Source organism: Astyanax mexicanus, chromosome 18 (genome assembly GCF_023375975.1).
Source record: "Astyanax mexicanus isolate ESR-SI-001 chromosome 18, AstMex3_surface, whole genome shotgun sequence".
Classification (NCBI taxonomy): Eukaryota; Metazoa; Chordata; class Actinopteri; order Characiformes; family Acestrorhamphidae; genus Astyanax; species Astyanax mexicanus.
In genome coordinates, this window is record NC_064425.1 from 7,544,238 (window position 1) to 7,561,080 (window position 16,843).

At 37.1% G+C, this 16,843-nt stretch overlaps 1 protein-coding gene across 1 annotated transcript; it reads left to right on the plus strand.

Annotated features, from left to right (window-relative positions):
- Positions 1–1,947: 1,947 nt before the first annotated feature.
- LOC103031959 (cilia- and flagella-associated protein 251) lies at positions 1,948–16,101 on the plus strand. The gene is made up of 7 exons (XM_007233944.4): positions 1,948–2,211; positions 8,619–8,647; positions 8,763–8,841; positions 9,269–9,334; positions 9,417–9,867; positions 10,554–11,037; positions 12,296–16,101. Exons 1-7 carry the CDS (start codon positions 2,166–2,168, stop codon positions 12,362–12,364), a joined length of 1,224 nt encoding a protein of 407 aa, XP_007234006.3. The 5' UTR covers positions 1,948–2,165; the 3' UTR covers positions 12,365–16,101.
- Positions 16,102–16,843: the final 742 nt, after the last annotated feature.

Sequence of the window (16,843 nt, forward strand, 5' to 3'; positions counted from 1 at the left end):
GTGATGTCCTTCAAATATTAGAAATTCTGTGTGAAATGAGGCCCAGTTCCATTTTACCCACTACCCCATGTTTTGTGCGTTCACGCCTAGAGGTAGCGTGTCCCGATTCTTGTAAGGTGAAGTATTGGGGCTGTATGACCCTTCAAATAGACATTTTTTAGAGGCACGCTCCAAACAGAGGGTTTGGAGAATCACTGGGAAGATAAGCAACTGAAGAAACACATAAGTAAAAGATTTCCCTTGTTAGAAATTATCATTACCCTTGTAAGGTAATGATAATGACTATATTACCTTATTTTAATGTGTAGTTTCACTGTGTTATGGTCTTTTTCTTCATAACCAGCATAAAAATTGTTTGAAAGGCTAGCTAGCTAACTTTACCATTCCATCTAAAGCGGTGCCACAGGTGGCAGAGGCTGCAGCATTTAAGGTGGAACGGAAAAATTTCGGCTACCCTTCACAAGGGAATTAAGGAATGGACTGTAATAATTAATTGCTGCACCACCTGCCCCCTTTCTGAAGACTGAAGATGCCCTGATGTTAACTGGTTAAGCAGCAGCTAGGTTGCTGAGCTTAGTTTATAGTAAGGAAAAAGTACTTTTGCTACTGTACCTAAGTACTAAAATGCTGTATCTATTAAGGTATTATTTTTTTTCTCCTACTTCCACTTTTACTTCACTACAATTTTTGTAGTTATTTTTGTGGAGTATTTTTACTCTGATAAATTGTTTTTGCTTCATCATTATTCGTTACAATTATAAAAAGGTTAGGAATCATTCCAAACCACTACAATCACTAAAGCCTGAGCGGTCGATGTTCTGCACTGTCATTGGGTTTGATGAAGCTCCTTATCATTGAGGGAATAAATTGATCAAGCTGATCTTATAAGAAGGCCTTGCTGCTCCTGTTCTGCCATTCACTCTGGGAAAGGACCAAGCAATGCCGGCCGTGCTAGTTTAAAATGTATTGATTGATTTATTTTCATTTATTTAGATTAGTTTCAATAGATCTATTGTTTTATTTAACTGGTTAATCTTAAAAAGAGGGTTTAACTCTGTGAAAAGTCTATGTAAGAAGAACCAGTTAAGATAAATAAATGTGAATATATCAATTGTCAGGCTGTGTATTTGTTTTGTTTTGGTATAGTAACTTTCTGTTATTACAGTTATGCACCAGCACTCATGGTCCTGAGCACTGAAGAACAGGGTGAATGGAGGGTACTATGCAGAGAAGTGTGCAGTGGTGTTGTTAAGGACAGTATTCTAGTGTAGCTACAAGAAGGTGGTCATTATATTCTGCTTGACTGTGAATGTTTTTTTTTTCCGTTTTTTCATTATTTTAAAATGTTTTGCGTTGTAGATTAATACTTGCGTCATCCAAACTATGAAGGAAAAACATGGAATTCATTAGTAAACAAAAATTTTCATATTTCAGTTTCTTCAAAGTAGTACTTCTTGCTTAGATGACAGCTTTACATATTTTGGCTGGATTTTCTTTTTATTTTTTTTTATATGAGGTTGAGTCACCTGGAATTCAAGCTTTCAGTTAACAGCTGTGCTGAACTTATCAAGAGTTAATTACTTAATTTTTTTGCTTCTCTTAATGTGTTTGAGAGCATCAGTTGTAAAGTTGTGAAGAGGTAGAGTTGGTATAGATCTATTTGAGTAATGTTCCAATCCATACTATAGCAAACAAATACTCAAATAAGTAAAGAAAAAACTTTGAAAGTATCCTCAAATGCAGTCGCAAATATGATGAAACTGGCACTCATCAGGACCGCCTCTGGAAGAGGAAAAAAAATAAAAACATTAAATTAGAAATGTGTGTCCAGACTTGTGACTGGTAGTGTATACATTGCAACATTTACAGTTTCTAACAACAGATAAATAACAAATGTTTCAGCACCTCTTATTCTTATTGGACAGCTCCGCCCCCCTCGCAGTAGCCACGCCCCCTTCAGGTCTCTCTCAGTGTTGCTCGTGCAGGGACAGGCTGTACCGTGTGCGCGCGAGCTGGCAGTGATGAGGAGCTGCGTGGAGCTTGTGGACTAAAGGAGCCTTCATCATCACCTCCTCCTCCTCAGCATTAGCAGGTGTTGGCAGGCGCTGGAGCTCCGGAGCTGAAGGTGACTGTGCTGAAGCCGAGGCCTGCGCGCTCTCTCCGGGATGCTGCTGCTGCTGCTGACGGCGCTGCTGAGCTTCTCTGCTGGAGGTAGGGCTGATCTCTCCTCCATCTTTACACAGCTTCACATCCATCTACACATCTATCTACACATTCTTCTGATATAAACGCCTTATTACAGCTTAACACACACACACACACACACACACCTGATCATACAATCATACATATCATCCATCAACAACAGCAGATAATGGATTGAATATCTAATGCTCAGGTTCCTCTTATAGGTTTGTGCATCATCACACACCAACAGACTGACCTCAAATCTGCACACACACACACACACACACACACACACACACACAGACTGACCTGAAAACAAGCTACACACATTCTGCTTTCATTTCTGACAGCATTGTGTGTGTGTGTGTGTCTGTCAAAGAGAAGGTCCTCACAAGAATAGCAAAACACCATTAATATGTGTTTGTGTGTGTCCTCACAACCATAGTGAAATGTCATATTATATTGGTTTATAAGGACATTTTGGTGGACAACAAAGCTTTTTACAAACAAATATATACTTTAATTACAAAAAAAGTGTGAAATAATTTACTTATAATGTATTGTTATTGCAAGGTGTAGGTGTAGTATGTATTAGTTGCAGTAATTATTATGTGAATGGAAGGTTCTCACAAGAATAGCAAAACCAACAAGTGTGTTTGTGTGTGTTGATCAGTAGAATTGTGATTTCAAGTTGTGCTTTACAATATCTAAAAGTGTGAAATAATTTACACTTTTCATCACCCAAGGTTATTGTTAGGTGTAGTATGTATTAGCTGCAGTAATTGTTATGTGAATAGAAGGTCCTCAAAATAATAGCAAAACCAACATGTGTGTTTGGGTGTGTTCTCACAACCATAGTGGAATTTCATAATATGTTGGTGGGTGAGGACATTTTGCCGGACAAATATATACTTAAATTACAAAATCTAAAATGTGAAATAATAGGTTATTGTTAGGTGTGTGTGTAGTATCCATTAGCTGAATTTATTATTTTGTGAGTGGAATGAATAGCAAAACCAACGTGTCTGTGTGTGTTGATCAGTAGAATTGTGATTTAAGGGCTGTGCTGTGCTTCAAGCTTCTTTATTCATTACATAAGAAGTGCGTGGAGCTCATCTGTAGACCTCACACACACTCAGACACAGGCACAAGTCTCACACAGGCCTTAAATCTTCCTCAAAGTCCACATAGACTTTACATAGAATGTTGTACAAATAGGGAATACACAATCATTTTAACAACTTTATGACTTTAACATATCTTATATACCTACAAATTTAATCAATTTACAATTTATACTTTTTAAAGAACCAGCCTTCTATAACCTTGTATAAGAGTTATGTGTTAAACAGACCTTACCGTGACTTAATATAGAATTTTGTAAAAAAAAGATTATATTAATAACTTTTGTAGACATCGTGTTACACATATACTAGATATAAAGAACATATAAAGGTCTAATGTCATAAACAAACAAAGACCTCAACCAATAACTAGAAAGGCAGTGTATTTAGACTGTAGGATGAACCTGATAAACTTTGTCCTACACAGACCATACACTTCAACTATATAACATTGTCTTACACATATTTGTTCATAAATATTAAATACATAGCATGTTCCTTACACAGACAGTATATAAGATTTATGACTTACACAGACATTACACAGATTTTAAAGAATCCTTGTGTCTTACACAGATTAATACACCATATTTCTTACTCTTCTATAAGCCTTGTCTTCATAGAACTTATATAGCTGTTATATGAGTTATATTTAAACCTTACACAGGCTTTACACCTTACACACACCCTATACCAGGGGTCACCAACCTTTTTGAAACTGATAGCTACTTCTTGGGTACCAATTAATGCGAGGGGAAATCACAAATTTGCTCAATTTACCTTTAATTACATGTTATTGTTAATAATTAATGACATTCATCTATGATAAGACACAGATGAATATCAATATGCAACACTATTTTAATAAATGTCACTGATACCAGCTTTTCCAATTGTACCTTTTTTTCCCAAAAAACTCCTTCACCACGTTATAGATGTTAGTTCCCCTCGTAGTTGTATTTAGGTGTAGTAGTGTCAGAAGTTTTACTTTTATGGAGATATCATCTAACACCATCCGGATAAAGATCATCAGCTGCACTCGTCACACTGGATGTTAAACCACCTGCAATCCGCCAGATACCGGTCCAGCTGATCGACTAAGTTCCCGGACATAGCTGACACTCTTCTGACCATTGTAGTTGCCCCCAGTTAGACATGAGAGCCAGAAAGACTGACGATTACATCGGTTCCATATTTCTCATCTTTAAGCAAATGTTTGCGCTTATCGTCATTGCTTCTCTGAAAACCTTTGTTTACACAAAGCTGCCTTTCTGCCATGTTGTCAGGGGTAAAGCACCTCCTCACCTGAACTGCATCTGCTAGCTGATCTCCAATGCAGCCGCGGACTATCTCTAATCTAATATGGAACTTTTTTAAAAGTTTAAAATTTTTTAGCTATTTGTAGAACAGGCCTGCAGGCTACTCATGAGGTCCTTGTGTGTGACCTGTTGCCTGTGGGCACCATGTTGGTGACTCCTGCCTTATACACAGAGGTGGAAAGTAACTTATTAGTAGTAACTAATTACATTTACTCACATTACTGTAATTGAGTAGATTTTATGAGTAATTTGTAATTTTTAAAGTAGTTTTTAAATTAGGTAATTTTACTTTTACTCAGGTTCATTTTGACACAAATAATTTACTTCACTACTTTGGAAAATTCCCCATTACTAAGCAAAAAATGAAATGCTGGGGAAAAAAGCAAATTTGTTAGAATATAAAAAAATTGAGTTTTGTTCTCCATGGCAGCGCAGCTGAACTTTTACCAGCAGTGTTTATTATGGTTAGCGGGAGAGATGCAGTGTAAATCAGCTGGGGTCTGTGTGCAACTCGGGGGAATCGGTGTTCTGTCGAGTTATGCTACCCATCAATATGAGCTTCTTTATGGCACTGCGCATGCTCCGACCAACATTTTTTTGTATGATTTCATGCTTGTAATGGTAACTCCTTAAGTTTTTATTGGAAAAATTAAACAATCTGCTTGGATGTTAAAAAAAACATGTAAATAACAGTTAAAGCAAAGCAGTGGCAAGTTAAAAAACAATAATAATGAACTGTAAAACTATAAAAATACAGTTTATAGTCACCTATATGACCGTACATTTTTAAGAGTAAAGAATAAAAAGGGATCATAGAAACCAGTTTATTTAATTTAATAATTATTTTATTTATGATTTGTACTATTTTTTTACATCAAATAATTAAAAGTAACTATGTAACTTTTACTCAAATTAAATTTTAAATTGATTACTTTTTTACTTTTACTTAATTTTTTAGATGGGTACTTTTACTTTTACTTGAGTAGAATTTTAGCAAAGTAAAAGTACTTTTACTCAATTACAATTTTTCAGTACTCTTTCCACCTCTGCTTATACACACTTTACACAGACCTTACACATTTCACACCAGGACTTTACATGCACCTTACACAGATCTTACACCTTAAGCCGTCGTTACGCAGTGGTCCGGTCAGTGTTTGGAAGGTTTGGAAGCTGAAGTGTTCAGTACAGGCTGCAGTGTGTTGTTTGCTGTGCCGCAGCCTAAATCAGGGCTAACCTGGGCCTGGACGTAAATAGGAAGGAGCGGGGTAATCTCAATCTCTCCTGGATTACTGGGTCGCGGGCAGGGTGACGGGACTTAGACACACGCGGACAGAATATTTAATCTGGTTAATTAATTGGACCGGTTTGTTTTCCTCCGGCATTGTGTGCAGACTGATACTAAAAGAATGGGTTTGGGTAAGGGCTGGGGGGATATGACAGATATCCATATGCTTTAAATAGAAATAATACTAATTCTATACATGAGTTCAGTCCTTAATAGTTAAGATAAACAGTTCAACGAATTTAGGTGGGCTGGAGAGATTTTGAGGCGATAATTTATTATATATTTTTTTATGATTTATTTATTTTCCACTGTAAAAAAAATGTAATCAGCTTCAACTCATAAACTTAAGCTTAAAAGCTGCCTTAAAGTTTTAAGTTCAATTAAATATTAAATTGGATTTACTTTTTACCTCAATTCACAAATGTATGTCTCATTTTGCTTTGGACTCCTCGATGCAAGTGGATTTGACTACATAATAAATGTTTCAACTTATCAATTCAAGTTAAAAAACACAGACAATGTCTTTACATAAGTTACAGTACATTCACTTGTTTCAGTAATTTTCTTTAACTTACTTATTTAAGTTCCTGGGGGCAGATTTGTGAGTGATGTTTTGTGAGTGAAAAGTTGAGTCTAACTAATCCCTATCTGGATGGGATTAGTTTTTCAGGGGGACGTCTGTGAGAAATGTTTCACACTTCTATTCTACTCAGTGATAAAACTCTTGCATCCAGACTGCAATTGAAAAAACAGGAGGACCAGTGAGTTTTTTTGGCTTTCTAGGTCACATGACATCACGTTCAATAGCTCCTCCATTTCCACTCGCTGTTGTGTTTACGTGGATCTCCATGGAAACTTGCACCCAAAGTGCAGTGGCAGTGGATAAATAGCTATTTTATCAAATGCGAGCTGATGAAACTCAGATATGCGTCCGGGCGGGAATAAAATTACTGGAGGACCACAGAGTTTAGCTAAAAACAGTAGGTAATAAAAAAGAAAATTACCCCAGGACCCCCTGAGAAAATAATCTTGTCCGGATAGAACTTATGACACATAAGTGAAACTTATTTATAAAGCAAAGGGAAACATGCTCCTTTTTTTTTTTTTTTTTTTTACAATTTGTCTGTTTTTAAATTGTGCAGTTAATTATGATTTTGAATTATGAATTTTGTATTTGTATTTGTGTTTATAGGGCCTTTTTAAAAATGAGATTAAGTCGCATCTGAAGGGGCTATCTTTTCAATAAATTCAAATAAATTCAATTAAATAATAACCTAGTAATATCTGCTGCAGCTGTAGCATAACATTTTCATACCACAGAGAATTATTACAACTCCTTTAGCTGAATTTAGGGATGAATTAAAAACCTACTGACTTAGAAATCACCGAGTCACTGCCCATTGGCTTCTATTACAAATACGCCACAGGCATTATCTTATGGGATGGTACCTTGGTAACCTGCAGGACTGAACCTGGCTCTATTATCTCAGTTCAGTTCAGTGATCGACACGTGACGTAACGAGCACTAAGCCTCTTTTCTCACTCTCAGGACCACGTGTACCTGAGTAATGAATCAGCTTTCACTTTTCTCTAGTCACCTGTAGTCACCTTAGAACAAACACTTGACACTTTATTAGAAACGCCTACAGTGGCATAAAAAAGTATTTCAGATTTCTTTGGTTTTTGCTTTTTAATCATGTTTACAATTTTTGAGATTAACAAACACTTTAAAGTCAGACACATTTAAATTTAAAATATAAAAAAACAATTTTTAATGATAATTTCATTTATTCAGAGAAAAATCCATCCAAACCAACCTGGTTCTATGTATTGTTTTAATTCAGACACATTGAAGGATTTTCCAGCACAAACGTCCTGTTTAAGATCATCCACAGCATCTCTTTTAGACTTTGACTAGGCCACTCCAAAACCTTCATTTTGTTTTTCAAGCCATTCAGAGGTGGACTTGTTTGTGTGCTTTGGGTCATTGTCCTGCTGCAGAACCCAAGTACACCTGAGCTTAAGGTCACAAACTGATAGACAGACATTCTCTTTAGGATTGTCTGGTAAACAGCAGAATTCCTGGTTCCATCTGTTACAGCAAGTTGTCCAGAACCCTGAAGCAGAAAAGCAGCTCCAGACCATCACACTACCACCACCATGTTTTACGTTCAGTATGATTTTCTTTTTCTGAAATTATGTGCAAGATGTAACACACACTATCCAAAAAGTTTCACTTGGAACTCTCCCATGGAGACCATTTTCACCCAGTCTCTTTCTTCTTCTTCTTCTTCTTCTTCTTCTTCTTCTTCTTCTTCTTCTTCTTCTTCTTCTTCTTCTTCTTCTTCTTCTTCTTCTTCTTCTTCTTCTTCTTCTTCTTCTTCTTATTATTATTATTATTATTATTATTATTATTATTATTATAAACTCTAACTGAGGTGGGTGTGGCTTGCAGTTCTTTAGATGTTGTTTTACGTTCTATTGGGACCTTTTGAATAAGTTTCCCATGCCCTTTTGGAGTAATTTATTGAGTGTGCATCCAATAGCATCCGACAGATTTTCATAAAAAATAAATGGTCACCTGTCCCTTAGTCACCTGCCAATGTGAGCAAAGGTTAACTAAACAGGAGCTAGATGGATATATAAAAGTGGCTTTATTTATTACATAATTTTGATTCAGTTTTATTTCTCTATTTTCAGTGAGATGTCTCCCTCTGCTGGATGTGAAGGTCAGAAACTATCAGTTATATTGCATTTCTAATGCTCCATTTATCATGAAATCTTCACACAGTGTAAATGGCAGTGTTTACAATGGTCCTATATTGATTGTGTGTGTGTCTTCAGCGGGACAGTTGCCTGGATGATTCGAGTATGAGGACGAATGCAAACCTGCCGCTCCCAGGCTGTGATGGACAGGTGACAGGTAAGTCTTAGATCCCCCCCAATGATCACTTCAAAAGAAAACATAAAATATGTATGATCCAAATAGCAGTGCTGAGGTAAATGTATGATTAGAATAGCATTGCTGAGATAAAGCTATAATTAGAGTAGCACTTCTGTGGTAAATTATGATAATAATAACTCTTCATTTTTAAAATAATGAAAAGAATAGCAGTGATGAGGTAAATTTATGATTAGAATTGTAGAGCTGAGGTAAATATATAATTAGAGTAGCACTACTGTGGTATAAACGTACCACTGCTGAGGTAAAATTAAGGATAGAATAGCAGCTTAGGTAAATGTATTATTAGAGTATCACTTTGAGGTAAATGTATGATTATAAGAGCAGTACTGAGCTAAATGTATGATTTATGATCACGGAAAATATAATATATATATTGTGTTTTCAGAGGGTTTGACTGATGAACAGAGGCATCAGGGTCTTCTAAGCGAACTACAGGAGTTGGCAGATCATGGTAACACACACACACTTACACACACTTTTGTGATCTTAGCTTTTTTAAACACCAGGTTTAAATAATGTGTTAATTCCCTCAGAGCGAGAGAAAGAGAGGGAGTACACACGTGAAGACGAGGAATATGAACAGAATGAGGTGGAGAACCAGAACGACTGGGAGGGCGGCGAGCAGGGGAGGATGATGAGGGAGGAAGAACGCTGGGGGCCAGAGGAGGACAGGCGAAGGGATGAGGGCAGGATGGAGGTGGAGAAACAGGGGAATGAGGAGGAGGAAGAGGAGAACGCCAGGGAGCTGGAGGAGCTGCTGGCCGAAGAGATTCGGAAGAAAGATGCAGAAAGAGAGCAGGAAAGGAAAGATGATGAAGAGCTGGAGGAGCTGCTGAAGGAACTGAAGAAGAAACGATACGAGGTGACCAAAGAGAAGAAGCAACAGAAGCAGAAGCAGGAGGAAAAGAAGGAGGAGGATGGAGGAGGTGGAGAAGAGGAGGAGGAAGAGAAGAAGAGGGTGGAGAAGAAACTGGAAATGGAAAGGTATTAAAAAACCTTCAAGATAAATTAAAAGGAAAGAGAAATTTACAATGATCATTAAACCCCATATAATAAAAAACTGTCCACTTTATTAAAAACACCTACTGTTATCTTAATCTTCCACTCACTGGCCATTTTATTAGAAATACCTACGAATATCTGGCCACTTTATTGGAAACACCTACGACTATCTGGCCACTTTATTGGAAACATTTGGTATTTTGTGCGTCCACTTACAGGCTACATTATTGGAAACACCTACTGCTGTCTGACCACTTTATTAGAAACACCTACTACTATCTGGCCACTTTATTGGAAACACTTGATATTTTGTGCTTCCACTTACTGGCCACCTTATTAGAAACACCTACTACTATCTGGCCACTTTATTAGAAACACCTACTACTATCTGGCCACTTTATTGGAAACACCTACTTCTATTGGGCCAGTTTATTAGAAACACCTAATACTATCTGGCCACTTTATTGGAAACACTTGATATTTTGTGCTTCCACTTACTGGCCACTTTATTAGAAACACCTACTAATATTGGGCCACTTTATTAGAAACACCTACTACTGTCTGGCCATTTTATTAGAAACACCTACTACTATCTGGCCACTTTATTAGAAACACCTACTACTATGTAATGCTGCCACTCACTCTTACCGTCTGTGGGTTTTCTGCAGGGAGAAGAGCGAGGAGATGAAGAAGAATGAGGCGGAGCTGCTGCAGGAGAAGGAGAAGGTGGAGCGTGAGCTGGAGGCTCTGAAGCAGAAAGAGGATGATGGAGAGAATGCGAAGGAAAAGACGAAAGCGAGGGAGGAGAAGGAGGAGGAGCTGCGGGAGCTTCTGCGTAAGATGAAGAGAGTGCAGGAGGAGGAGGAGAATGCGACGGGAGGGGAGCCGCAGGAGGAGATGGCGCAGGGGGCAGAGGGAGAGAAAGAGAAAGATGGAGAGGGAGAGGTGAAGGAAGAAGAGGAGGAGAAGAACGGAGAGATGAAGGAGCCCCAGCAGAAGAGGGAGATGGAGAAGGCGAGTGATGAGCGGACGAGGCAGTTTGAGAGAGAAAGATACACAGAGGAGGACCGGGAGCGTGGAGAGGGTGAGGAAGACGAGGGTGAAGAAGGAGAGGAAAATGAAGGTGATGAAGATGAAGAAGATGAAGGAGAGGTACATGTTTAAAGGCCACTTCATATCCTGATATCGGATATATATTATGATATAACATCTATAAATGTAGTAATTTGTTTCTATATACAACACAAAATACCTTTTTCTTATATTTGTTATATTGATTTACCTTCAACAAGTAAAAGTATGTTTTTTATATTTTACTGTATTTCTACATTTTTTTAACTGAAATTAAATTGTGAGTAACTTAGACTACTTGGGTGCAGGATTAGGCCTGAGAAACACCATTTTATATGACAGAAGTTAATACAGAGCTCTTGCATTGAAATTTGTGATGGGAAGTGTCCCAATTTAAACACCTTAAATCAGGGGTGTCCAAACTTTTTTTGTTGGGGGCCAGAAGGAGAAATATATTTGAAGTCACGGGCCACAGACTCTGTAATAAAACACATAATGAAATATACCACTTTAAATAATACATTTTCCTGATTAATTTTATTTACACATCAATTTTACTTGACTTACTATCTTTATCTTTGACAGTGTTGTGTAAACTAAGATTTTTCAAATTGATGTTTCATTTCATGATGTCTCTTAATATTAAACTCCTTAATTACGGCAACTTTTAGACTCTTTGGCCCGTTTTTCTGCGCTAAAACTGCGCACCCTCTCCGCTTTTAGACTCTTTGGCCCGTTTTTTCTGACCTAAAACTGCGCACTCTCTCCGCTTTTAGACTCTTTGGCCCGTTTTTTCTGCGCTAAAACTGCGCACCCTCTCTGCTTTTAGACTCTTTTGCCCGTTTTTCTGCGCTAAAATTGCGCACCCTCTCTGATTTTAGACTCTTTGGCCCGTTTTTCTGCGCTTCAACTTCACTCTCGCCGCTTTTAGACTCTTTGGCCCATTTCTAACACCTAACGTTCAAACATTGAATCTCACATTATAAAAATCTGCTTAAAAGTGGGCCAACTTTCATTCTATTTCCAAAATACCTTGCGCACCGCTCCAAAAAAGGAAACGGGCCACAAATGGCCCGTGGGCAGTAGTGTGGACACCCCTGCCTTAAATGCTTAAAATAGAACCAATATTACTCACTATTTGCCAATATCAATGAAATTTTTGATTCAGGTGATTCTTTACAAAATTATTAATTACATTGAAAATTCATTAATTAATTGATTCTCTCAGAAGTGATCCAGTGCATTTGACATTCTGGGGCCTGAACTTGTTATTATTTTAAACAAACATATCGAACTGGACTAATACTGTGTGTGTGTGTGTGTGTGTGTTTATTTATAGGAGTTGCTGGAGATTGAAGCACAGCTGAGGAGAGTGGCTGCAGAATTGAGGGAACTGCGTAGGGGATAAACACACACGCACACACACACACACACTCTATTTCAAGGACAGACACACACACACACACATATACAACACAAGCCATAACCCTGCTGCTCTGCCTCTCCTTCATATACACACACAGAGACACGCACACATGCACACATGAAAACACCTCCACAAAATCAAACCAAACACACACCCTGGTGTAAATTATTCAAGCTCTGTGTTTTTCTCATAAATGTGTGTTTACCAGCTCATTCCAAATAATCAGTAATCATCATTGATCAATAATGTGTGGATCAATCAGGTTATCAGCTGACTAATTAATACAGTAATGATGTGTTGTTGTTTCTGAGCTATAGATTAATAGAGATATTGATTATTGTAGGTGTCAGTTGTAGCAGTGTGTGGTAGTGATGTCATGACCTGTGTGTTAAGAAATCATTTTGATGTGTAGCATACACTCTGTCTGTTGTGAGAGAGAGACTGTGTGTGTGTGTGTGCGTGTTTGTGTGTGTGTGTGTGTGTATATATATAATAGCCTTTTTATATGACGCTGCATGAGGAGTAGTTTCTGGCTCTAACACTGTTCGAATGATTCAGACTGTTAAGGGAGAACCGCAGTTGAGCCGTTTCAGGGGGAGTGTGTGTGTGTGTGTGTGTGTGTTTGTGTATCATGAGATTTTGGTGCAGTGTGTGATATACTGAATCATCACACGGCTTTTACAGTGTAACTGGTCTGAATGTGTGTATAAACTTAAAACTAACAAGTTAGTTAGGATTTCACTTGATTGTAAATTATTAATTTAGTCCTCAGAAATGTTGTGATTCAATTCAGTTTTTTAAAGAATTATTCATTGCAGCATGGTATCAAAAGATTTAACCGTTTGATTTGATTCAGTTCCCTAAGAAACAAATCATTTGAATCATAATTTAATTCCCTGTAAAATGATTCAGTACATAATGAGTTCCTGAACAGAACATAGGATAACAATAGGACAATAGAACAATAGGATATAATAGGGTGCATAATAGATTTTACTTAATTTTGGGCATCAGTGTATCGTTGGTATTCTAACAACAATATGTACACCTTGCACGACTCAAAATGTGCAAAAGGCATGTTCTAACATCTGTCTAGGTTGTATTCAGTCAGTGGTGCACCTGTGTTTTCTGTTGCCAAGATAGCAATACGGCAAAAATTAACACACCTCATTTCGAGACCACCACGCTTATCAGTGTAGATATATTCACGAGCACTGTTGCCATTTAAACAATGCAGGTGGAGGAAGTGAAAATACTTCTTAAAGACTGTTTGCAGGGTATAAGATAGCAATGAGCATCACAACATGCCTTGAGCAGCATGGAAGATAGGGCCTCATGAGTTCTTTAATTTTAACTGTTAAAAATAATTAAGAAATTAAATTAATTACTTACTTTTCAAATTTCAGTTTAGCTCAATTCTTTAGGAAAAGATTCAGTTTATTAAAACCATTCAAATATAGTTAAATTCAGGTTGATTCACTATAAAAATGTTTCACAACAAAAATGATACATCATGCATTTATCTTTATTTCCAGTTTCAGTTTAATCCAGTATGATTTCTTATGAAATGATTAAATGCATCTAAACTGTACCAGATTACTGTACCAAGTACTTAGTATTTTTATTTAACAAGTGTGCGTGTGTGTTTATTTGAGTGTATTCCCTCAGAAACTGCCACTGCTGTTCTTTCAGTACTAAACCAGCCACGGAGGATGGGGCTGATAGCTCCTAAGCCATTTCACACACACACACACACACACACACACACACACACACACACACACACACACACACACATACACACACACACACACACACACACACACACACACACACACACACACCACACACACACACACACACACACACACACACACCTGTCTAACATGGTGAGTTTTACATCTGTGCTATAAATCAGTTTGTCATTCATTAGGTTTTGTATACTATGAAAGTGAGTCTTATGAGCCAAGAAACAGCGCCCTCATGTGGACAGATTAAAGCAATGCACTTTCCCCTGTGGTCATTATTAGGGCTGGGTGTCTTTTACGGCTGATCAATACAGACACTGATTTATTGATTCCTTAACTATAGGTACCGTCAACTCTTCTTTATTGAATAATTTGAATGTATTACCTGTAATAAACAAGGATAGTATTCGTATCAGATGTTCTTTCTGATCATTTATTGTAGTAGAATTTCATTCTGGATAGCAATGTTAATAGAAGTTGATTCTGTATGTAAATGTTTATAATTTTTTGTAAATTTCATACTAGATATTAATTTTAATAGAACCTAATTGTGGTTTCCAAAGAACCTATTTGGTGACTTGCAAAAGTATTCATGCCCTTTGCACTTTTTTTGTGGATTTCTGCAGCTCCTCCAGAGTGACCATAGGCCTTTTAACTGCTTCTTTGAAAGGTGACAGGTGGTTGAAAGGTGACAAAATGTGAAAAGGTTCAAAGGGTATGAGTACTTTTACAAGCCATTGTATATGCTTTTGGTTTGAGGCAGAACTGTATGATAGTTAGTGATCGATAAAGCAGTGAATATTGAAACCCAGCCCTGATCAATAACGGATGGTATTTTATGATCATATTCGGGTTATTATGGGATTATAGGGTAAGAAATATGAAATCCTGCAATAATAATTTATTATTATTCAAAATTAAGCTAAATCTGATATACGAGCCACTGACACTTTATAAGCAAGCGTTTAACATGTTCTATAAATAATAAAAATAGTAATAATGCCACGCTTTTTTATTATTACTTCTGTTGTTATTAATGTAAACTTCACTAAGAACACCAAAACCCTGAGCTGTGTTAAACGCTTCAATAAGTAGAGAGTATAACAATGTAACGAATGTATTTTTAATAAGATGCAAAACATGCACATGTAACTTTATCATACTGTATGTACACCTGAACTGAATGTTTTATTTGTAATGTAGTGATTCATTTTAATAATATTAATATTAGTCTGTAGTTAAGAAGTTCTTTTTTTATTGGGAATAAGGTCAATGGGATCACATTTTGTGGATTACGTGACTGTTTATGTGTAATTAAACATGCTAACAGTTAAGCCAGCAAAAAGTGGAAACTAGTCACCACTGAGTTTAGCCCTGCATTTTGCTAATTTGTGGCCATTCACTTTCATTTACTGTTAGCATCGTTTGCTATTGTGTTTCATAATTTAGGTTTAGGATACTATGTAATTAATTATACAGTTATTTGCTAAATCCTGGGTTGCATTACTGTCTAACTGCCCTGTTACTGAGAGTTTGTGAGTTTGATTGGGTGCCCCAGAGAACATGCAGTAACTGTTTATTGATGGCCCTCCCTCTCCCCCATCCCTCACCACAGGCAATGCTAGCCAAAGCACAGGCATGTGTTAGCAGTTAGTGTTCTCCTCCAAGTGTGTTGAGCTCCAGAGGTGTTGTTATAGCAGCAGTTTAAGAAGATGCAGTGGAGCTTCTTCATTCTCGCAGCAGGACTGTGCTACTGTTCATCCTCTCAGTGCTGAGAGCTTCAGGTGATAGGGGGAGTTCTAGGTAGTGGAGGTATGTTAGAGTTTCACAGGCTGGACTGGTCTAAACGGTCTGTGATTAGTTGATGGTGTGTTCTGGATGAATTTGCTTGAGAGTATGACGGCGTGCCTGCTGTGTTTGTTGATGGATTATTGAGTGAATCAATAAAAATGCAGTAAACATCTAAACATTTTAAGTTGTCCAGACTCTTTACTCTCATTACTGATACACCAATCAGCCACAACAATAAAACCAGCAAAACTTCATATTGTATATCTCCCTTGTGTGCTGCCAAAACATCTCTGAAGCATAAGACCTCTCCAAGCTAAAAAATAATAAATACATTTGTATTATGTATTATGAGCATTATTTCTTGGGCATTTATTAAAACAATGTTTACAAAGTTTACAGCTAACAAAAAAAGAAATAAAAAAAAGAAATAGAAACAAATATAGTCCTTTTAAAAACAGTAAATACATATAAATATGCTCCGGAATGATCACAGTAGAAGTTAGTCTGTGTATCACTGGATTAAGTTGCAAAAGCTGTACGTTTTTATACGAACTATGCTTACTTTCACAGACCAGAAGCTAGTTTGCCCACATTAGAACTGAAGGAAAGTCTTTACAGACCTAAAGCACTCTTCCCTCCAATTAGAGTTGTAAGCACCTTCTATTTGGAGGTAAGCATCTAAATAAAATGTATTATTATTATTATTATTTTATTATTATTATTCTTATTCTTATTATTATTAAAGACCTCCCACTGTCTAACATCCTCCTTCTTGCACTGTAAGACCCTCCCACTTTCTAGTCAAAAGTTTGAACCCACTTTCTCATTCAGTTATTATTTTTGCCATGACCAGACAATGAAGGAATTATGTAGTACACTTAAAAATTAAGGCTGATAACTCTGATCAACTCCTATGCAACAG